This window comes from Oncorhynchus tshawytscha, linkage group LG26, assembly GCF_018296145.1.
Source record: "Oncorhynchus tshawytscha isolate Ot180627B linkage group LG26, Otsh_v2.0, whole genome shotgun sequence".
Taxonomy (NCBI): domain Eukaryota; kingdom Metazoa; phylum Chordata; class Actinopteri; order Salmoniformes; family Salmonidae; genus Oncorhynchus; species Oncorhynchus tshawytscha.
Genome location: NC_056454.1, coordinates 9020630 through 9044361, shown reverse-complemented (window position 1 = coordinate 9044361; position 23732 = coordinate 9020630). Strand labels below are relative to the sequence as shown.

Sequence of the window (23732 nt, the reverse complement as noted above, 5' to 3'; positions counted from 1 at the left end):
CTTCAATGAAGGCTGCGGTGTGTGCCGTTCAACAGCAGGACCAAGATATGCTAAAGGCTAAGAAGGTGGACTTTGTGGCCTTTTATGGCTATGGTGATTAAGGGCACTGACAAGGTGTAGGAGCAAGTCCAGGAAAATCAATATCATTGTGAATGCGGCGGAACGGTTCCTGGGACTGAAAGACTTCTCGGCGGAGGAGTTGCATGGACTATTGTCACAAGCCGTACCACCCTCTCAGGGCATAGAGCCTGATAAGGGAGATATAGAGATTTGAAGGAATAAGTGGGTATTTTGTGGTTTTGTCAATGTGCCTTTTTTTGGTGGATCAAGTTAGGGAAAACTCTCACATGGGTTTTATTTTTACTTTTTGTTTTTTCAACCCCATCCAGTTGGTGGCGGTAATACACCTTTTGGGGTTGTAGTCTGCCATAAAACCCACAGAAAAATAACTATTTTATTTCAGTGCCAAACAATCCATCCCGATAGTGTGTTTGAAGTGGAGGGAGTACAGGGCTTAGCATCTCTCTCTTGAAAAATTGATTTTGGCTTGGAATGTTAAATATTGTCAGAAGGCGTCAGGTAATTAATTGGTTAAGGGAGGATTGACAGAAAAGGAAGAGGAGGTTGAAAATATGTAGGGAGGCAGAGGATGGGTTTGAATCTGTTGAAGCTAGCAATAACAAGGGGGAAGGTATGTTGAGGAAGATTGGTGTCACGTTCAGAGTGAGCCGGACACCAGTTCGAGTTCTGGAGGTAAAATGAAAGGGTTAGAAAGTGTTGTGAGGAGACTGAGCCTTGCATTGATGGACATGGTTATGATAAAGATAAGTTTGGTCCAGTGGAAGTGAGATTTTTGAGGGGGGTGGAACCAGGCCTTTTGGCTGATTTCAGGTTGGGCGGAAAAGATAGTGGGTGCTGTTGAGTCGTGAAGGTAATCCGAAGTGGACTTGTGATGTTTGTGTTTCTTCATATCAGACGCTCCGTGCGATGCAACTTGGGTCAAGATCTGTTTTTTGCTTTGCTCTTAGGGACAGGGCACCATTGAAAGGAGTGATTTCTGGGGTAGCATTGAATGTGGTGGTGGAGCAATTGAAGTTGAAGATTCCTGGAGTTTGTGACGCCTGCCGTTATCCTGTTAGCACAGTGAATTCCTCACAAACGCAACAATTATGGTCATGTCGCAGCAGTGTGTAGGCAGGAGATTCCAATATGTGGGAAGTGTGCAGGAGAGCATGGGATAGAGGATTGTGTAGTTTCAGTAGATACAGTTGTATGAGTCAACTGTAGAGGTGCACATGTTCCTGGGTATCGGAAGTATCTGGTGTAAGAGAGGCAGGTTGAGGTGACTATAGAGTCAGAGTAGTGCAGAAGGTGTCATATGCTGAGGCAGTGAATAATGTAGAGGAAGATGGGTGAGGTATTCTGAGAGGATCCCTGTGAATAGTAGATATGTGCCAGCACAGAGGGACAGGCCAATAACTGATACACTTCAGTAGGGTTGGCTTCTCACCGAAATTAAATGTTGTGGTGGCAGCTGCAGAGAAGTACTTGGCGGTAGGAGATTTGACTTCAGAAGAGTTACAGGGTGTGTTGAGTGGTAGTGTCCCGTCCTCTCGGGTTGTCGGCCTGTGGTAGAATCAGATAGGGCCTGTAGTAGAAGATTTAGTAGTGGAATAAGGAGATGGGTTTTAATGAGTGTAGGGTAATTTACAATATATATTTCTTTTTCCCACCTTTCAATTTTGTATCACAAAGTGTAATGGATATATAGTACAGTTCAGTTGGGGGCAGTAATTCAACATATAGGATGCCAACCACTGTTAAACCTCACCGAAGAAGAAAAATCCATGCCTTGGAAGAACTCTAGTATTTATCTCTTTTATTTCCTCTATGTGCATGTGTCCAATATGCAACTTGAGTAACCCACCATATATTTCCATTTCTGGTTTGTGTCAATCAATGTGCATCTGAAAATGCACTGTTTTGAATATTGGTAGAATGTTTGGATGGTTATGTTGGATATGCCTGGAAATGAATTTACTTTGGAATTACTTTAGAGGGAATCATTATTTACGGCATGGAAATAATCGGTTTGATATAATTATGGTTTGGCTACTGGCTATGAGATTGTGTACGACAAGTAATATTTATGATATACAATATGATCATGTGAATTCTTCATATGAAATATGCTCATGGAAATGTTTTTCTTAGCACATACAAATCAATGCCGGAAAGAATAAAATAAATGTGGGCTCATACTCGCTAAACCTGAACATCGTCTTTCTGCCCTATCCTTGTCCTTTAACTGTTTGAGCTCCTACCTCAACCAGTGCATTCTTAAATAGGCAACCTGCCTTAACAGGTAGATATGTAGGGGTAAAGTGTCTAGGCAGATAGTCTGGGTAGGTATCTGGTTAACTATTTAGTCTCATGGCTTGGGGGTAGAAGCTGTTCAGGGTCCTGTTGGTTCCAGACTTGGTGTATCGGTACCGGTGTGGTAGCAGAGACCACTTGGTATAGAGGTCCTGAATGGCAGGGAGCTCGGCCCCAGTGATGTACTGGGCCGTACGTACCCTCTGTAGCACCTTGCAGTCGGATGCCAAGCAGTTGCAATACCAGGCGGTGATGCAGCTATTCAAGATGCTTTCAATGGCGTAGCTATAGAACCTTTTGAGGCTCTGAGGGCCCACGCCAAATCTTTTCGTCCTCCTGAGGGGAAGTCATTGTTGTGCCTTCTTCACGACTGTGTTGGTATGTGGACCATGTTAATTCCTTAATGATGTGGGCACTTGAGGAACTTGAAGCTCTTGACCTGCTTCACTACAACCACGTCGAGCCCCATCCTGAATGGGAAATACATTATCACCACCACAGCAATACAATGCCTTGAAAAAAGTATTCCCCTTGCAGCGTCTAATTTTGTCGAAGTTTCATATTTGTTGCCTGGCATTTGGGCACATTCAATTGTCCAAATGTCAAAGGTACTGTACCCATCCCTTTATGGTAGCCTCACTTTGATAAAGGATGGGAATATCACTGGCCCTTACTCCAATCGACATATGACCCCCTAGAGAGCATAGAAAGGAGGGGGCTGATGTGTTATGAAAACTGACCGCATGGCCTTGTGGACTGTCAAGCATAAGATCCACATTTTAAAAGTATTCCAAAATGTGTTTAAGGCAATAGTGGAGTAGAGAAATCTATACATCTGAAAGAGGAAATGCTGAGCGGTGCAAGATAAGGGGTTTGAGGCCTACTTCCATTAGCTGCTCCCGGAGGGTCGCAGGACAATGCAGGCTGACTGGACTGGCTGGGTTCACCTGTGGGCAAAAGGTGTTCCCACTTTGAAGTGAGTTACTCCCCGGACGACTGCAGTCAAAGGTATAAATGGGTTTGGAGGTCAAGTCCATCCTTAAGTAGTTGGTCAGAGTAGCAAGTAGCTTAAAGTCATCTGGTTCATCCGCCTGACACCAGCAGTCATAGAGGCACATCAGGTACAGCGAGAGAACCTGCATCAAGTTCTTTAGCTTGGAGGTGGAACTGCACAGTCCAGACAGTAAGCCTTTCATAGCAATGTTATTCACCTGCTTGAACTCTTGCATTATTTATGTAATCGTGCCAGAAAACGCACTTCAACTCTTCAAAGTTACCATTGATAATGGTCTATAACTGGTATACTTTGGACTTGCTGAAACAGTGATTTATTGCTGGGGTTTTGGTTCAATTGCTAAATCTGTAATTGTTTCCTCCATTTGCCCTTAAAGGACAGTACTTGACAGGTGAATACAATACGGTGGAAGCTCAGACACTAGGAGGGATCATTGGTAAATGTAATTAAATATTTCATTCAAACCAAGCACATGTTTGGAACACTGCAGCCAGGAATTGCATCGATGTGATCAAATAAGTACAGCCCCTCACACTAATTACAAAATCAATCCAGCTGCAAATCCTGTGAGTGCCAAGAGATTTTGCTGGCACAATTCAGTGTTATATTGTAGACCGAAAATGTACATACCTAATATACACCAGCCTACACATTGCATTACATACATACATTTGCAGATACTCAAGGTAGACATGAATTTATTTGAAAAAGTTTAAGAAATAAAAAAAGTACTAAAGCAAGTATAAAAAAATAGTTTTGAAATGAGTTTACACTACATGGCACTGCTGTTAAGAGTGCACTGACAGCATCAGATCACATTCAAGGCATTGGGTCATTTTAACCTTCAAAAGATAACATGAACGTTTGCATTATAGATGATCATGTTCAAGGCTTTGGGTTGTTTTAATTGTTAAAAGATAAAACAGACGGGAGCAGAGGTCATTCTTAACAGTTTAAGGCTTTTGAATTTGATTTGCATCAGAGTACAGTAACATGCACACAATACGGTTTGTGCATAACCAGATTAATATAGAATTGTTTGTTTAAAAGCTCTGCAAGAACAATTTCCCTAATAATCCTTTTCACGTATGTAACCGGGCTACCTAATGGGACTTAAATAAATGCAGAAAACCATCAAAATAAACGTTTGACCATGTAATTTGTGACACCTATTTGATTCTGAGTTCGGACATATAACGTTTGTATGTGAACTATTTCTAAGATGCATACCTTCAGTTTTTCCCGAACTCACTTGCAGATAAGAGGGAGGCTTGCACTACTGGCACATAGCAGATCAAATACACAGCTGGAATGCCGAATCAGCCATCTTAATTCTACAGATTTCAGAAAACCGGGTGTTTTAATCAACGTATGCTTACTTCGATTTTATCATTAAGCCGACTCAAGATGAGAGTAGTGTTTACATGACTATTGCCATAAGTTGAACATCGAATTATTAGTGTGCATGTAAACGTACTCACTGCCTCAATGAACACTGAACCGAGCGTAAGATTTTGAAATGAGTAGAGAAGTAACAAAGCCACAAATATACAGGTCCAAATTTGAGGGGAAACACACAATGTATAAAAAAATATAACCCCGAGTTGGTGGGCAATTGGCTTGCTTTCTGAAAATGCTATTCGACAGAAAAAATGCTTAGTTAACCGGACCTGGACAACCCCCAAGCAGGGAACTTCATACTTGTTACTAGTTGGTCACAGTGGCCTTAAAGCAGTGGTATTCAAACATTTTTTTAGCAGTACCATTTCCCCACCCTCACAAAAATGTATTGTAACCCCAACCCGAGTCCAATGACAACCTTAAAAGGATTTTGTTTTTGTGAATTTCTATCTTTACATCAACAAATAACCTTCAATTCATTACGTTTTAATCTCTTATCAAAATGAAGAAACCAATAGATACATTTACTGAACAATGTTTTTTCTAATTATCTTTCTCAAAATGTTTATTGTCCCATACAAAAATGTGTTCAAAACTATTTGGGCTTGACCACAACTTTGAATACCACTGCCTTAAAGGCTTCATTTTGCACTTCCAAGTGTCAATATCATCCAAACATTTACCATATAAAACTAAATGAAAGAACAGTATCAAAAGCATGTGTTACATAAACATACAAGATAATGTACATGAATTCAAGCATTACCCAGGTTTTTGATCCTTTGGACAAAGGTGCCAAAAAAGGCTTCCAGTTCCCAGACTTGGCATCAGATTTGGGGGGGGGGTCATGATCAAAGTAAGTTATTTCTGCAAACTACATATTGCTGTTGGTGTGCTACAACTCGAATATAACAGTTATGACTGGTGGTTAACACATTGTTTTAACCATTTACTAATTGTAAGCTGTTGCACATGGAAGACAGTTATTCACTGCATAATATCACCAACACCCTCTGAATTGGCCACTTAGTACCTTTTCTTCTGCTCAACAGCAGAGAGCCCTGTCTATTACCATACCAGTTCAAACACTGACTCACTGTGGTTCCTTATTCCTCACAAAACACACCCCAAAAAATGTTGACATGGTTTTGTGACACACTTTCCATTCCCTCTTGGAATGGCTGAAATTTAAACTACAGTTTTAGGTTCAAGGCCAACTTGAGATGGACCCCTCTAAACTCCAGCAAAGAGGAATAACTACAAACTACTAACAAAAAGTTCAACAAAACAGCACAGCTGCCCTGAGATACTAATAGGCATGTTCTGAAAACAGTTGGGTCACTTTGAATCTTCAGACATGGTCAAGTGTAGCTGGGTAGGAAGAGCCTGCTCGTTGAGTTTGGCATGTTTCAGTTGAGCGTTCACTGGCCTCAATACTGAAAGGCAGACCAATTAATCCTTCTCGAGTCACATATACACAACACCTGTTCCCACACAATGCTCCCTCATACCCCCACTGTCCCAGATGCGAGAATATATCATTAGAGGGCCAGGTGGGCAAATGAAGAAGTTAGGCTCGCAAACCTGAAGGCAAAAGGAGAAAAATGTCATGTCAGTTTCAAGTAGACAATAATTGTACCTCATCCACAACATCCATTAATTGATTCGAACCACTATAGAATGACAATTACATGCAAAATACTACAGAAGTATTAGCTTAAAACCAACATATTATACTTTTTGTGACGCATGCCAGAGCCTAGATAAACACACCTTTCTCGCAGGTGCTGCTCTGCTTCTCCTGGGCAAAGTTGAGGCGGTTCTGCTCCACGGCCGTCCCATTGGACTCGGGGCTGCTGCTCCGCGACGGACTGCGGTTGTCCTCGTTCAGGTGGGCCAGGTCCAGGTGCTGCTGGGCCAGCTTCAGGTGCCTCCTCAGCCTCTCCAGCTCCCGCTGTGAAGTCTCGTCCCCAAACGACTCGCGGCCCGAGTCGCCCAGGTTGTAGTCCAACCGCATGCCCTTGGGGTCCTTCTTCAGAGCTGTGTTGTAGCCCGGAGGAGCTGTGGGGACCCGGTGGCCACATAGTGTGGGACGCTGGCTAGCCAGTTGGTGGGGAATTGGGGGACGAGGGCGGCAGAGACAGTCCCGGATGCCGCTATAGCCCAGGTGGAGGATCTCCAGCAAGGTGAAGAGCAGACAGAGGGCACTCACCCCGTACATGATGAGCAAAAAGATGGTCTTCTCTGTGGGGCGCGACACAAAGCAGTCCACTGTGTGCGGGCAGGGGGAGCGTTTGCACACGTACGAGGGAGACACCTTCAGGCCGTAGAGGATATACTGGCCGAACAGGAAGGAGACCTCGAAAGCTGCACGCGACAACAGCTGGAAGATGTACACCTTCATGAGGCCATTGCGCTTGATGCGCCGGCGCCCGTCATGCTTCTTGTTGGGCTTCTCCTCTTTCTTCTTCTCCTTCTCCACCTCAATCTCCTCCGAGATCATGGGATCCTCCTCACCATTATCCTCCGCCTCCTCGTAGTTCCGGTTGGTCCCTAGGCTCACCATGGGCATTCTCCTACCACGGGGCCTGTATTCCTCATCGTCCATGCGGGCAATCTTGTGCACGGCAAAGCCCAGGTACATGACGGTGGGGGTGGTGATCATGATCACCTGGAAGACCCAGAAACGGATGTGCGAGAGCGGCGCAAAAGCGTCGTAGCACACATTTTCACAACCGGGCTGGTGCGTATTGCACACAAACTTGCTCTGTTCATCGTAGTAGATGGATTCGCCTCCTACAGCCGTCAACACAATGCGGAAGACAATGAGCAGCGTGAGCCAGATCTTTCCCACAAAGGTGGAATGGTTGGAGATCTCATCCAAGAGACGCGTCAGGAAACTCCAGCTCATGGTGACTCCGGAGTGGGGGGAGAGGGACACTCAACTCTATATGGGGGGGAGAGAGAAAAAGTGAGCAAAACAGACTATATAGGCCAACACCATTTTGTGTAGCTGCTGGAAGTACGGCAGTACCTAGAATAAACTATGCAATATTCAACTTAAATTTGTATTGAATCATATTTTACTATTTGGATTTCTCAAGAATGGTATCTAAACCGACTCTATAACGACAACCCCTCAACTGCCAGAAGTGTGCAACTCATTGCTGAACAAATGACGAGGAGTCGTCCTCCTCAGTCCGAGAGTTTGCAACACGTGTGAGCACCAAAGGCACACACCCCTAAACGATTCCAATTTCCTGGGAAATTCAGACCAACTATTGGGTAAGAATAGTTATGTAGAACAAAGACCAGACTGTTTGACAAATTTCCCTTATGGACTGTTCTAGTGGATATAGGAGGCTTGCTTGTCATCAAATATCTCAACTCTTTAGGCAAATAATATAGCCTATAAGTTTAGCACAAATCAGTTTCAGTGCCCACAAATACAACCATATTGAAACTGCCCACATAATATGAAGAGAAGACCAGTACATTTACTACACCAACCAACTGAAGTGTGTAGATGTGATAAACACATAGGCTACTAATAAAATGGGTCTGTGTGATGTATGCCTCTTTTTCCATTTGTCAGTACAGGCCTCTATGAAACAGTGTCATTCAATTAATGGATACTCATAAGCTCTATTTGATTGGTAATATTAAAAACTAAAAACCCTAGCAAAATCAGATGGCTCAAGGAATTAAAAGGCCCATAACACGATAGATGAGCAAATGCACCTATATCTTGCCTTAGCTGCAATGTACTACCATCGGGAGACAGATGTGATCCATCAGCAAGATATTACTAATAGCCAGCAGATGGCATTAACATCAAAGTAAGCATCTCACAAAGGCAGCCCTCATGAGCTTTTTTTTTTTTTGCTCAGTATGTATAATACCAATTCTGTCAGCTTTTCCTTCTTGAGATGTCACAAGCTTGGGCAATGATCTCATGAAATGGGCACCAAATACATATTTACTCCAAACTACATCAATGAGCGATGCACAGTACATTTCAGAAACTGATGATTTGGGCATTGTAAATTCTTGACCATAAACTGCCTTAGATAGGGGATTGAGTTTCATCACAGGTAAGTACGTGGATGTAATTTGTGTATGAAATAAAACAAGCTACTGCCTACGGGTACATTGGAGTCCATTGGTTTTGGGGTTCGATTTTCAAACACACCCAAAAGCCTGGATGAAAGGTAACTAACCTTAAAAAGGGGCAATATGATTGCTAAACCCATGTTTGTACTTTTAAATGAATGACAAATATGAAACTTAAATGCCCCAAGAGCTTAGTTCAACTGTCCTACCCCATCAGAAAACAAAATATAACCTTGTTTACGCCACTGGTTTACGCCACCCTTTTTAATCAAGTTCTGGCCTGGATTACATCTTATCTGTCGTAAAGATATCAATTTGTCTCTGTGGATGGTTTGTCCTTCGACAAAACAACTGTAAATGTTGGTGTTCCTCAAGACTCCATTTTAGGACCACTATTGTTTTCACTATATATTTTACCTCTTGGTGATGTCATTCAGAAATATAATATAAACTTTCACTGCTATGCGGATGACACACAGCTGTACATTTTAAATGAAACATGTCCCAAAATTGCCCTCCCTGGAAGCCTGTGTTTCAGACATAAGGACGTGGAGAAAACTCAGACAAAACAGATGCTTGTTCTAGGGCCCAAGAAACAAAGAGATATTCTGTTGAATCTGACAATTAATCTTGATGGTTGTACAGTCGTCGCAAACAAAACTGTGAAGGACCTCAGCGTTACTCTGGATCCTGATCTCTCTTTTGACGAACATATCAAGAGACTACGTAACATTGCAAAAATCTGAAACTTTCTGTCCAAAAATGGAGAGAAATGTATCCATGCTTTTGTCACTTCTAGGTTAGACTACTGCAATGCTCTACTTTCCAGCTACCTGGATAAAGCACTAAATACACTTCAGTTAGTGCTAAACACTGCTGCTAGACTTGAACCAAAAATTTGATCATATTACTCCAGTGCTTGCCTCTCTACACTGGCTTCCTGTTAAGGCAAGGGCTGATTAAGGTTTTACTGCTAACCTACAAAGCATTAAATTGGCTTGCTCCTACCCATCTTTCCGATTTGGTCTTGCTGTACATACCTACACATACACTACGGTCACAAGACACAGGCCTCCTTACGGTCCCTAGAATTTCTAAGCAAACAGCTGGAGGCAGGGCTTTCCCCTACAGAGCTCCATTTTTATGGAATGGTCTACCTATCCATGTGAGAGACGCAGACTAGGTCTCAACTTTTAAGTCTTTATTGAAAACTCATCTCTTCAGTAGGTCCTATGATTGAGTGTAGTCTGGCCCAGGAGTGTGAAGGTGAACGGAAAGGCACAGCAGCAATGAACCGCCCTTGCCGTCTCAGCCTGGCCGGTTCCCCGCTCTCCACTGGGATTCTCTGCCTCAAACCCTATTACAGGGGCTGAGTCACTGGCGCTCTTCCATGCTGTCCCTAGGAGGGGTGCATCACTTGAGTGGGATGAGTCACTGACGTGATCTTCCTGTCCGGGTTGGCACCCCCCTTAGGTTGTGTCGTGATAGAGATCTTTGTGGGCTATACTCAGCTTTGTCTCAGGATGGTAAGTTGGTGGTTGAAGATATCCCTCTAGTTGTGTGGGGGCTGTGCTTTGGCAAAGTGGGTGGGGTTATATCCTGCCTGTTTGGCCCTGTCCGGGGGTATCGTCAGACGGGGGCCACAGTGTCTCCTGACCCCTCCTGTCTCAGCCACCAGTATTTATGCTGCAGTAGTTTATGTGTCAGGGGGCTAGGGTCAGTCTGTTATATCTGGAGTATTTCTCCTGTCTTATCCGGTGTCCTGTGTGAATTAAAATATGCTCTCTCTAATTCTCTTTCTCTCCTTCTTTATTTCTCTCCCTCTCTCTCTGGATGACCTGAGCCCAAGGACCATGCCTCAGGACAACCTGGCTGTCCCCAGTCCACCTGGACGTGCTGCTGCCCCAGTTGCAACTGTTCTGCCTGCGGCTATGGAACCCTAACCTATTCACTGGACGTGCTACCTGTCCCAGACCTGCTGTTTTCAACAATCTCAAGACAGCAGGAGCAGTAGAGATACTCTGAACGATCGGCTATGAATTGCCAACTGACATTTACTCCTGGAGGTGCTGACCTGTTGCACCCTCGACAACCACTGACTATTATTATTTGACCCTGCTAGTCATCTATGAACATTTGAACATCTTGGCCATGTTCTGTTATAATCTCCACCAGGCACAGCCAGAAGAGGACTGGCCACCCCTCATAGCCTGGTTCCTCTCTAGGTTTCTTCCTAGGTTCTGGCCTTTCTAGGGAGTTTTTCCTAGACACCGTGCTTCTCCACCTGCATTGCTTGCTGTTGGGGTTTTAGGCTTGGTTTCTGTACAGCACTTTGTGACATCAGCTGATGTAAATAAATGTGATTGCTTGTTTACAGACAATGTCATTGAAAACAAACATTACTAGCCTCAAAACCTAGTTCAAACTATCATTTTGATATCATGGGTGGCCCCGTCTATGAATTTGTGAGTGAGTCCATCTCTCCAGCCCCATCCAGATGCTATTTACATTCAAAAAGGTGGCGAATTAGGGGCTTTGTTGTTTCAACTGCAGATTTGCCTCTTTAATATCTCATAGAAAACGTACAAATTCCAGGCACGTTCCAACTGTTAGAGCGGTCTAACCTGAATGTACAGGGTGGTGTGGAGGACAAGCAGCAGGCTGCTCGCGGCGAAAAACCGGCCTCCAGTGGCTCTATAAGTACATTTCTGCTATTTTGCCGTTAAATCGGGTAACCAGACTACCCCATGTACACGTAAAGTTACCAGCCAGAGAAAAACTATTACATTCGGCCGTAGAAAATGGGTTCATTAGAAATCTATGTTCCTACGGTGCCCTCGTGCTGCGTTCGATAGCTTCCATCACCTTCATCCCCTCGCACGAAGGAACAAGCTAGCATAAATCAAGATATCAATTAGCTAACTACATATTTAGCTACCCATTTCACTCTAGTAACACTTACCAAACAATTGGCTGATTGGCTATCTAAACTAGACAGAGAGGATAGCTACTTACATCAAATATTGAACGCAGTAGCTAAGTTAGCTAGGAGAAAAACAATTGCTTCAAGCAGCCAGCTAACGTTAGCGCACAACACTCAGAAACACACAAAAAATATCCTAAACACGAACTAACGCTCAGTTTTGTTGGTTGACATATCTGTTATTAATCTTACCTCTAATCCTACTTACTCCGTTTCTAAAGTCCTTGAATTTTGCCTGTAGGCTATGCCTAAAAAAAATGTTCCTCAAATGTCCGGTCACTTTTCTCTCCACTATAGAAAAAAGCTTCACTTTATTACCCGCATTCGAAAAATACGGGGGAGACAGACAAAGAACATCCCTAAATCCCGATTTTCTCCTCCCCTACGCGCGTATGCACCCCACCCCCCTCTCCAGGACCTTCTCATGAAATCTGAGACAAGGATCAACGTCGACACTCTTCATCCTCAGAACCGGTGTATTTGTTTTTCATACAATGCGATTACACACAGCTGTGTGCTCCCAACAGTCAGCCACCAAAACAGATTTAGCCGTTTACAATTGCAAATGAAGACGGCAGTACAATTTCTCAAAAAATGATGTCCCTCTCTCTCTCTTGAGTTCCATAGACAGACTATGGCTGGGCGTAATGCAATGTTCATTTGTTCTCACAATAAACTGTTTACGATATTAAAAACATCAACAACTATAACATCCACAATGTAGAATGTGTACGCACAACTGTTATAACGAAATGTATGTATGCACCCCTATAATAGAGATGTAAGAAACTTGCCATTTATTTATTACTGTAAGATTTCAGTTAGCACAACTAGGCAACTGTCGCAGTATGTCTATGATAATTCTTATGATTTACAGTCTTCTGAGTTTTACCTGCATGTTGGTGTGGTGGGAATTTGAAAATGGTGCTACAATCTTCATTGTTGTGGGATGTGCCCCCAGCTGTTATGTGGCACATACACCCCCCTTTCCGTTTGGAGCGGGCGTTCGGAAATAGTTATTATTTGAAACCTTTCCTCCTTCTCGACACTTTCTTTGGCAAGATGGGGATGAGAATCCTTCCTCCCAGACTAGCTTCCATATACAGTACATTTTTATCCTCCATTGTCATCAGTTGGCACACGCAGGAGATACATCAAAAGCACTCCAGTCTTCTGTAAGGTCTTTTCATCCACACAACGATGCCATCAACTAGACATCATTCCACTAGATTGGGTACATTCTGTATGTTTCACTGTTAAATTATTTCATCAATCTCAGAGGGTAGCCAGTCAGTCAGTCAATGATCCTGGCCATTGTTCTTCCTGTATTCACAGAAATTCTAGCAACATCGCTAAACAATTGGCAAGTATAAGCAGATGTATTGTGTTCAACAAATTGCTTGCGAAAAGATGACCGAGTTTTATTGTCTGGCCAGGGCAGTTTACCACTCAATGCACATCATACTGCTCTTCACTGCAAACAGGTCAGATGGAATGTGCTCCCCTTCCCTCTTCTTGGGGAGATTTCACAAGCGTGCTTTCATTCATGGATTTCATTGTGTGGTCTCCTCGTCAACTAGACTTACAAGCTTCCCTTTCACCACAGAGGCAGAAACTCTAAACAGCAGGAACCCAAAACGTAGTGGTTGTTCAAGTTGCTTGATATAGTGTGCTGTTAAGATTTCCTTTGTGCCCTGGATTGCAGCTTGCTTTTTCCCAAAAGCCATAGGGCGGCGCACAATTGGCTCAGCGTCGTTCGGGTTTGGCCGGGGTAAGCGGACATTGTAAATAAAAATGTTTTCATAACAGACTTGCCTAGTTAAATAAAGGTTAAATAAAACAATGTTTACTCTGATCACATTTCTCCAGAATGTTGGCGTAATATGACCAAACTCTAGGTATAAGTGCTTTGTCCAACAGTTGCTTATTCCATTTGTGCCACTGTGAGTGACCTGTGTAGGCGTGACCTGTGTAGGCTAGTGGTTGAATCATCCCCTCGTGATGTTTGTCTTCCTCGATGCCACATACTCCCTGCTTTTGAGAAAGGTCATAACTGGCTTTTGCCTGAATATTTTCGTTCTGCCATGAGTTTACCCATTAAGGAGTTATAGACAGCTCTTTTGTCAGTGTAATAGGGCAGAGGAAGAAGGAATGGGGGAGTGAGTGTCAGAGAAAATTAGAAATGAGACCCAGGGTTCTACACCATACTTTGGAGCACAGTAAAACACTTTTTTTTTTTTTTTTTTAAAGCATATCACAACGAAGAAGTGGAAAATCACCCTGGGAACTCACCACTTAATTGGATATTCAACTACATTGCAAACTGATATTCCCCACCAATTCCACCCCTGGTTGTACTTAAACATTTTAAATACGAATTGTCACAGAATTGACTAGCTATACACTAAGTATTCTGGTCAACAGAGGAAAAACTCACACCTACATACAGTATGTGCCAACAGCATTAACTCAAAATCCATCCCCACCCTCTTCCCCAAGAAAAGGTGGCTGTGCCTGTTTTAGTCACTAAGCAACAAATCTGTGGATGTGGAATTGCACTACAATGCCCTCAGGAACTCTGTAGCTTTTCTCTGTCCAAGCCCTTAGTAATGCTGATGTGCTTTGAGGCAGTTGAATTATTAGAGCCTGGCTCACTCCCCCACTGGTTGTAATGTTCCCCTCACATTCACGAGGGGATCTCCATACCATTACATTGGCTCACAATAGACCATGACATTTGTAAGACGTTGGATCAATTGTCGTGCTATTATTTGCAAGACTCTTTACACTTACAGATCCAGAGATAATGGACATACACGTGATGCTACTGTGTCCTGTTTGGGAGGTGGCATGCATGGTTCACATTTGCGGTCCAAAACAAACATTTGGGTTGGGTTCAGTTTGAATAATTACAAGAATATCATCTTAACACTTTTTATTAATACTCTTTTTGTGTTTACCTTGTATAACTTAATTCTGAAGGTATGGGTTACATGTCAGAGGCACAAGACAGACTGCTTGTTCACGTTGCAAGATCAATCTATGATTCAAAGCTTTATGGTGCCGTTCGCCATTACTACACGGAATATACGCCTGATTGATGCTTGCAACTCTGCTGTCCATGTGTTTTTGATAATGTCTCTTTGCTGTGTTGTTTTATAGGGTCTTTGATGTTGTAATTTCAGTTGATGATGTTTATAACTGGATGGGCTATGAAACAATAAAATGTCTATCTGTGGTTCCGTCAGACGGATTGCTTTCAATAAACATATTTTTCATTCACATAAATCATATTGTTTGTGTTGTGACATACATTCATAGCCACCCCAATGCCTCAGCCAAATGCAAAACACACAAAACACACAAAACATCATAAACATGCTCAATCCCACTTGAAAATCCCATTCATGAAATTCTGCTGCATGTCGAAGGCGGTGTGATTATTAGTTGCACCTGTTAGTTTTTGGCAATTCCATTACTGAGCATACAGTAATTAAGTTCAGCAGTAAATTTTCTCTGCATTTTTACTACTTCATTCACAGTTTGGGGAAGTGAAGCCAGGTGCCAGCAAGCCTAATGCTTCCCATCTGTGTTTGTGGGCCGTTGTAGCCTAATGTAGTACCTTGGAGCTCAGTTTACAACTGATTGAAGGCTAAATTACTTCATAAAACAGTCGCACACTGCTGTGTAAAGCCTCAAGCCCTAAGGTCACTTATAAGTGGCACATTTACATATGTAAAACAATAATTGCATTGACTGTTGGGAGGAACAGTGGCTGAGCTGAAGGCAGTGTCGTAGGAATACAAACAGACATCTTGCACTGAAATTGTAATTTTGGTAAGTTTTTGTAACCTTTTGCATGCTGTACAGTAATCTCCTTTTTGTTGACATCTGATGCATTTTCTCTTTTTATAATTATAGAGTAAATACTGTAGTTTGCTTGGTGGATAGTGTCGTTTGTTTGGTGGGCTCTTTTTAAGGTGAAACAAACTTTAGAACGCAAATGGGGACACTGCCCTGCAGTCATGCACACCCCACTACTGGGGAGACAAGGCAACCGATTCCCATTACTAGTAGCAGCTCAGTGTATTGGGTCAGGGGGGTCGGGACACACAGGTTGGCCTGGTGGGCTTTTGAGAGTTTAAGACATCAGCATGCTTCAGTTCAGCTGGCGCATAGCCAAACTTGGCTAGCCGAACCGAACACGTGTGCTCGCATATTCCTTTAAAAGACCTTCGCTTGAAAAACTAGAAAAAGCGGCAATAGTCCTGTTTGTCCATTTTGAGACGACGTAGCCTCAAAATAGTAATTTATTTAGATGTTTTTGCCAGAGATCTTAGTCATGCAATTTTACATTTAATTTTCAAAGAAAAAATGTGCATGAAAACGTGTCGCCTCTCATTGAATGTCCCTACTGTTGACCAATCACCGACGAAGGGGTGTAGACTTCGACTCCGAACTTCGGCTTGCCTTCAGACATTTTTTTGTGTGCCCGAACAGCCGAAAAAAACCCATACCGAAGTCCAAAACGAACAAAAACATCACAAAATGTCGTCATAATATATGCACAAACTGTTTCGGCAGGGAAGTATGCAGACACCTTTAGGGGGATGGGTGGGTGCCTAGGCAGGCTTTGTGAGGGGGACGGGGGTGTTGGTGGTAGTCAGCGGGGGGGGTGTTTCTCCTATTTCAGTCCAGGCTCCTTTGCATCGTCACCGTGTGCACCGCAAGCACACACACACTCACACCAACCATTGTAGGGTTACACTCGGAATAGTGCATGGTGGCGCACACAAAAGAACCCACAACCCATATAGGAAAGAGGGGTACTGGGTTGCCATGGAAACAGACGGCTCTACCCCGGAACAGATGGTAGGAGGTGAGGGGGATCAGGTTGGTTAAAGTGGCGGCAGCTAAAGATTATTATTTTCTCCCTAATCTTGAGCTTCTAAGTTGGAATTTCTTTAAAGTGTGCCTGCCAAAAACATACGGTAGTCATACAGTAGTTCACTGAAATTACAAGAGGATCCTAATTTGCTGTTGATAATACATGATAATCCTAATTACATTAATGTTGTTGATTGACCCAGGCAGCTTTTCAGTGCATATGTCACTCTGACCTGGAACAAGAGACTGGAAAAAGAGACTGGAACTGGAACAAGAGACTTGAGAATGATTTGTCCTGACCCCAATATGAAAGTATTGCAGGCGACATGGACACTTGACAATTTGTATTTGTCATTTAACCTTTATTTAACTAGGCAAGTCAGTTAAGAACAAATTCTTATTTACAATGACGGCCTACCTCGGCCAAACCTTAACCCGGACGACGTTGTGCCAATTGTGCGACGCCCTATGGGGCTCCCAATCACGGCCGGTTGTGATACAGCCTGGAATCGAACCAGGTTCTCTAGTGACACCTCTGACACTGAGACGCAGTGTCTTAGACCTCTGCTTTAGTTGCCCTACCCTCTGCTCTGACATATAGGCCCCCCTAATGAACTGTATGTTATTTATAGATTTAGTAACGGTTACTTGTTTTTTCTTTAACCTATTGTGTCTTTACTTCAGATCACCCTCACACAACACAAACATGGTTGTGAAGAACAAGGACAGCTACTATTGGAATGGAGTAGCCTACACTTCAAGGATCCGAAAACTTGGGACACCCTCACCCACTAGATCCCCTTCTAGATCCCATCTGGCCTCAGATGAGCTTTGTAGAATCACTGCTTTGCAAACAGCACTCCCCCAGTAGCTACTCCTACAGAAGCTAGTTTGTGTACTTTCTAATGTTTGCTAACTCCCTCAACACAGTCACCCTTCATAGGGTGGAAACATAACTTTAAACCTGTGTTTAACGTATATATACACTATATATGCAAAAGTATGTGGACACCCCTTCAAATGACTGGATTTGGCTATGTCAACCACACCTGTTGCTGACAGGTGTATAAAATTGAGCACACAGCCATGCAATCGCCATAGACAAACATTGGCAGTATAATGGCCTTACTGAAGAGCTCAGTGACTTTCAACGTGGCACCGTCATAGTATGCCACCTTTCCAACAAGTCAGTTTGTCAAGCTCACAGAACAGGACCGCTGAGTGCTGAAGCGCGTGGTACGTAAAAATTGTCTGTCCTTGGTTGCAACACTCTCTACCGACTTCCAAACTGCCTCTGGAAGCAACGTCAGGACAAGAACTGTTAGTCGGGAGCTTCTTGAAATGGGTGTCCATGGACAAGCAGCCACACACAAGTCTATGGTCACCATGAGCAATGCCAGGCGTCGGCTGGAGTGCTGTAAAGCTCGCCTCCATTGGAGTCTGGAGATGTGGAAACGCGTTCTCTGGAGTGATGAATCACAGTTCACCATCTGGCAGTGGGTTTGGCGCATGCCAGGAGATGAATTAGAATACCGACTGCGAGCCAGGCCTAATCGCCCAACATCAGTGCCTGACCTCACTAATGCTCTTGTCGCTGAATGGAAGTAATTCCCCGCAGCAATGTTCCAACATCTAGTGGAAAGCCTTCCCAGAAGAGTGAAGGCTGTTATAGCAGCTAAGGGGGGACCAGCCCATGATTTTGGAATTAGGTGTTTGACGAGCAGGTGTCCACATACTTTCATATCATGTAGTGTATCTCCAATTTCAATAAGAGTAGGGATTAATATCACAATGAGGTTGCTAATTCAACAATTTTTTATAACCATGTGCTCGGGCAGCTTATTAAATTCATGATTTAACATTTTTAGCAGATGACAAATATATACTTGTTTTTGTGACCTTGTATTCTACCTTTTCAGAGCCTTGGTGTATTTTTAGCTAAATAAATGTTTTGTTTTGCTGAACATGATTGAGGTTGGGTCAGTCTAAATAGTTTTGAAGAAGTGAGTAAAGTTTTGAGAAATGTGCTCGAGCGTTGGAGAAAAACGTCAGCATGACAGAGACATAAAAATAATGTGAGGCTTGGCTGCCTTGGTGACTGGGACAGATAGTGGTGAATTGTGCCAAAGAGCTACATCAGCCCACGTATGTTGGAATTACATTTCACAATGAACAATGAGATTGTCTAAAAACAATGAGATGGTTTTTACTGTTCTCTACATTGTTGAATAATAGTGAAGATGTCAAAACTATGAAAAAACACATGGAATCATGTAGTAACTAAAGAAGTGTTAAACAAATAAAAATATATTTGAGATTCTTCAAATAGCCACCCTTTGCCTTGGTGACAGCTTTGCACACTCTTGGCATTCTCTCAACCAGCTTCATGAAAAGCATTTCAGTCACCTGGAAAGCATTTCGATTCACAGGTGTGCCTTCTTAAAAGTTCACTTGTGTAATTTCTTTCCTTCTTAATGCATTTGAGCCAATCAGTTGTGTTGTGACAAGGTTGAGGGGGATATACAGAAGATAGCCCTATTTGGTAAAAGACCAAGTGCATATTATGGCAAGAACAGCTCAAATAAGCAAATAGAAATGACAGTCCATCATTACTTTAAGACATGAAAGTCAGTCAATATGGAACATTTCAAGAACTTTGAACATTTATTCAAGTGCAGTCATAAAAACCATGAAGCACTATGTTGAAACTGGCTCTCATGAGGACCACCACAGGAATGGAAGACCCAGAGTTACCTCTGCTGCAGAGGATAAGTTCATTTGATTAACAAACACATCTCAAAATCAACTGTTCAGAGGAGACTGGTTGAATTGCTGCAAAGAATCCACTACTAAAGGACACCAATAATAAGAAGAGACTTGCTTGGACCAAGAAACACCAGTGGAAATTTGGCCTTGGTCTGGAGTCCAAATTGGAGATTTTTGGTTCCAGCCCGCCGTGTCTTTGTGAGATGCGGTGTGGGTGAACGGATGATCTCCGCACATGTATTTCCCACCATAAATGTAAAGGCTGCTTCGACATGTTGTCTCATGGTTCTAATGAAGTAGTTAGACGTGCTCAGCGACAATAGTTGTGGTTGTGATTAGATATAATAATCACAGTATAGTCTGAATGTAATTTCTATTGCCACCTCAGGAATGCAGCGCAATATTCCTTTGTCAGAATGTTCCTGCTTCTGTCTGCTTCTCTGTCCATCATCATTTAGGAGCTTTGCATCGCCTGGCTTGGTAGAGATGTTTTTCCCAGACTCCTGGAGAGATAACAACCACCACACATTCTAGGTCCTTCAGTAGTCCTTCCTTATGAATGTGACACACTTAGTCTGAGTCAAAAATGGCATCCTATTCCCTATATAGTGCAAAACCTTTGGGAATAAGGTGTAATTTGAGATGCATACTTATTATTATTATTTAGTACCCTTTGCATTGATGACAGCTTTGCACATGCTTGGCATTCTCTCAACCAGCTTCACCTGGAATGCTTTTCCAACAGTCTTGAAGGAGTTCCCACATATTCTGAGCACTTGTTGGCTGCTTTCCTCCACTCTGCGATCCAACTCATTCCAAACCATCTCAATTGGGTTGTGGTTGGGTGATTGTGGAGGCCAGGTCATCTGATGCAGCACTCCATCACCATCCTTCTTGGTCAAATAGCCCTTACACAGCCTGGAGGTTTGTTGGGTCATTGTCCATTTAGCCACTTTGAACAATCTAAAACATAAAATATATTTTGATTTGTTTAACACTTTTTTGGTTACTACATGATTCCATAGAGTTGAAGTCGGAAGTTTACATACACTTAGGTTGGAGTCATTAAAACTTGTTTTTCAACCAATCCACAAATATCTTGTGAACAAACTATAGTTTTGGCAAGTCGGTTAGGACATCTACTTTGTGCATGACACAAGTCATTTTTCCAACAATTGTTTACAGACAGATTATTTCACTTATAATTCACTGTATCACAATTCCAGTGGGTCAGAAGTTTACATACACTAAGTTGACTGTGCCTTTAAACCGCTTGGAAAATTCCAGAAAATGACATTTCTTTAGATGTTTCTGATAGGCTAATTTACATAATTTTAGTCAATTGGAGGTGTACCTGTGGATGTATCTCAAGGCCTACCTTCAAACTCAGTGCCTCTTTGCTTGACATCATGGGAAAATCAAAAGAAATCAGCCAAGACCTGCTTCATCCTTGGGAACAATTTCCAACCCCCTGAAGGTACCACATTCATCTGTACAAACAATAGTACGCAAGTATAAACACCATGGGATCACGCAGCCGTCATACCACTCAGGAAGGAGACGCATTCTGTCTCCTACAGATGAGCGTACTTTGGTGTGAAAAGTGCAAATCAATCCCAAACAACAGCAAAGGAACTTGTGAAGATGCTGGAGGAAACAGGTACAGAAGTATCTATATCCACAGTAAAACTAGTCCTATATCGACATAACCTGAAAGGCCGGTCAGCAAGGTCAGCAAAAAAAACTTGCAACTGCACATGGGGACAAAGATCATACCTAGGTCCTTCAGTAGTCCTTCCTTATGAATGTGGGTTGTGGTCTGTTGAAACAAAAATGAACTGTTTGGCCATAATGACCATCGTTATGTTTGGAGGAAAAAGGGGGAGGCTTTTGATGCTTGCAAGCTTCATGAGGACGGACAATTATGTGGATATATTGAAGCAACATCTCAAGACATCAGTCAGGAAGTTAAAGCTTAATCGCAAATGGGTCTTCCAAATGGACATTGACCCCAAGCATACTTCCAAAGTTGTGGCAAAATGGCTTAAGGACAACAAAGTCAAGGTATTGGAGTGGCCATCACAAAGCCCTGACCTCAATCCTATAGAACATTTGTAGGCAGAACAGAAAAAGTGTGTGCAAGCAAGGAGGCCTATAAACCTGACTCAGTTACACCAGATCTGTCAGGAGGAGTGGGAGAAATTCACCTAACTTATTGTGGGAAGCTTGTGGAAGGCTACCCGAAACGTTTGACCCAAATGAAACAATTTAAAGGCAATGCTACCATATACTAATTGAGTGTATGTAAACTTCTGACCCACTGGGAATGTGACAAAATAAATAAAAGCTGAATCCTTCTCTTCCTGTTATTCCGACATTTCACATTCTTAAAATAAATTGGTGATCCTAACTGACCTAAACCTGGAATTTTTACTTGTATTGCGAAAAACTGAGTTTAAATGTATTTGACGAATGTTTTATGTAAACTTCCGACTTCAACTGTATGTTTGTTCATAGTTTTTATTTCTTCGCTATTATTCTACAATGTAGAAAATAGTACAAATAAAGAAAAACCCTTGAATGAGTTGGTGTTCTGAAACTTTTGACTTGTAGTTAATCTCTCTGTGTGTCTAAGTAATTTAGGGAATCCATATCCAATCACCCTCGGAGAGTGGGGTTATGGTGAGGGATCAGCCATTTTTGACTGTGACCCTGGAGCAATAAAGGCTAAGTGCCTTGCTCAAGGTCAGATCAGCATATTTTTTACCTTGTTGGCAAAGGGATTTGAACTAGAAATCTTTCGGTTACTGGCCCAAAGATCCATCCGCTAGGCTACCTGCGAGTGGTTAAATGTTTAGAAGGGATGTTCTCTCCTGCATCTGGCGTGTGTCTATTCCATCCGGCTCTCCCCTCATGCCTAGGCAGTGGTATTTTTAACGGAGGGGCTCAGAGTAGCTCAGAGAAGCTTATAGTTACATCACAGTGCATACAGTAGGTCAGGTAAACCTTTGCCCCAGAAGCTCCAAAAACACAATACTCATCAAATCAGTTTACAACCGTTTTTTTGGTGTGAGTCAACTTACAGTGGTAGCAATGTCTTCCCTAACAAATGAGACAGCAATATTAGTCATGCGTTGTTGATGTGTAGCTTGGAGTAGGAATTGTCTCAGAATGCTAAAATGCCTTGGAAAGAGAGAGCATGACTAGCTGTGTTTGTGTGGAAACATTGATGGTTTCTATCTGGCCCATGACAGGGTGTGTGGGAGGGGCGCTTGGGCTGGGGTTGAAACTTACTAGTGCCATTTTAGAAGGGCGGTTTAGCAGTGTAAATACAAATGACGACGTAGACAGCAATTAGCATCTGTATCAACTTCTGTTTTATATTTTATATATATTTTATAACAAACAAAGCGGATCCTGTGTTCTGCCTTTCACCCAGGACAACGGAATGGATCCCAGCCGGCGACCCCAAAAAACGACTTTGTAAAAGGGGGAAACGGAGCGGTCTTCTGGTCAGACTCCGGAGACGGGCACATCGTGCACCACTCCCTAGGCATTCTTCTCGCCAATGTCCAGTCTCTTGACAACAAGGTTGATGAAATCCGAGCAAGGGTAGCATTCCAGAGGGACATCAGATACTGTAACGTTCTTTGCTTCACGGAAACATGGCTCACTGGAGAGACGCTATCGGAGTCGGTGCAGCCAACTGGTTTCTCCACGCATCGCGCAGACAGAAACAAACATCTTTCTGGTAAGAAGAGGGGCGGGGGCGTATGCTTCATGGTTAACGTGACGTGGTGTGATCATAACAACATACAGGTACTCAAGTCCTTCTGTTCACCTGATTTAGAATTCCTCACAATCAAATGTCGACCGCATTATCTACCAAGGGAATTCTCTTCGATTATAATCACAGCCGTATATATTCCCCCCCCAAGCAGACACATCGATGGCTCTGAACGAACTTTATTTGACTCTTTGCAAACTGGAATCCATTTATCCGGAGGCAGCATTCATTGTAGCTGGGGATTTTAACAAGGCTAATCTGAAAACAAGACTCCCTAAATTTTATCAGCATATCGATTGTGCAACCAGGGCTGGAAAAACCTTGGATCCCTGCTTTTCTAACTTCCGCAACGCATATAAGGCCCTGCCCCGCCCTCCTTTCGGAAAAGCTGACCACGACTCCAT

At 42.9% G+C, this 23732-nt stretch overlaps 1 protein-coding gene across 3 annotated transcripts; it reads right to left on the bottom strand.

The window, feature by feature from the left end:
* Positions 1-4339: 4339 nt before the first annotated feature.
* Positions 4340-13672, bottom strand: LOC112225110 (gap junction gamma-1 protein). 3 transcript variants are annotated; one of them, XM_024388764.2, is made up of 3 exons: positions 12781-13672; positions 6566-7739; positions 4340-6376 (listed from the first exon to the last, which is right to left on the bottom strand). In XM_024388764.2, the coding sequence occupies exons 2-3, from the start codon at positions 7701-7703 to the stop codon at positions 6363-6365; spliced, it is 1152 nt and encodes a 383-aa protein (XP_024244532.1). In that variant the 5' UTR covers positions 7704-7739; positions 12781-13672; the 3' UTR covers positions 4340-6362. The 3 variants fall into 3 exon arrangements, with proteins under 3 accessions (XP_024244532.1, XP_024244531.1, XP_024244530.1); XM_024388763.2 differs by lacking the exon at positions 12781-13672 and adding an exon at positions 12097-12328; XM_024388762.2 differs by lacking the exon at positions 12781-13672 and adding an exon at positions 12081-12327.
* Positions 13673-23732: the final 10060 nt, after the last annotated feature.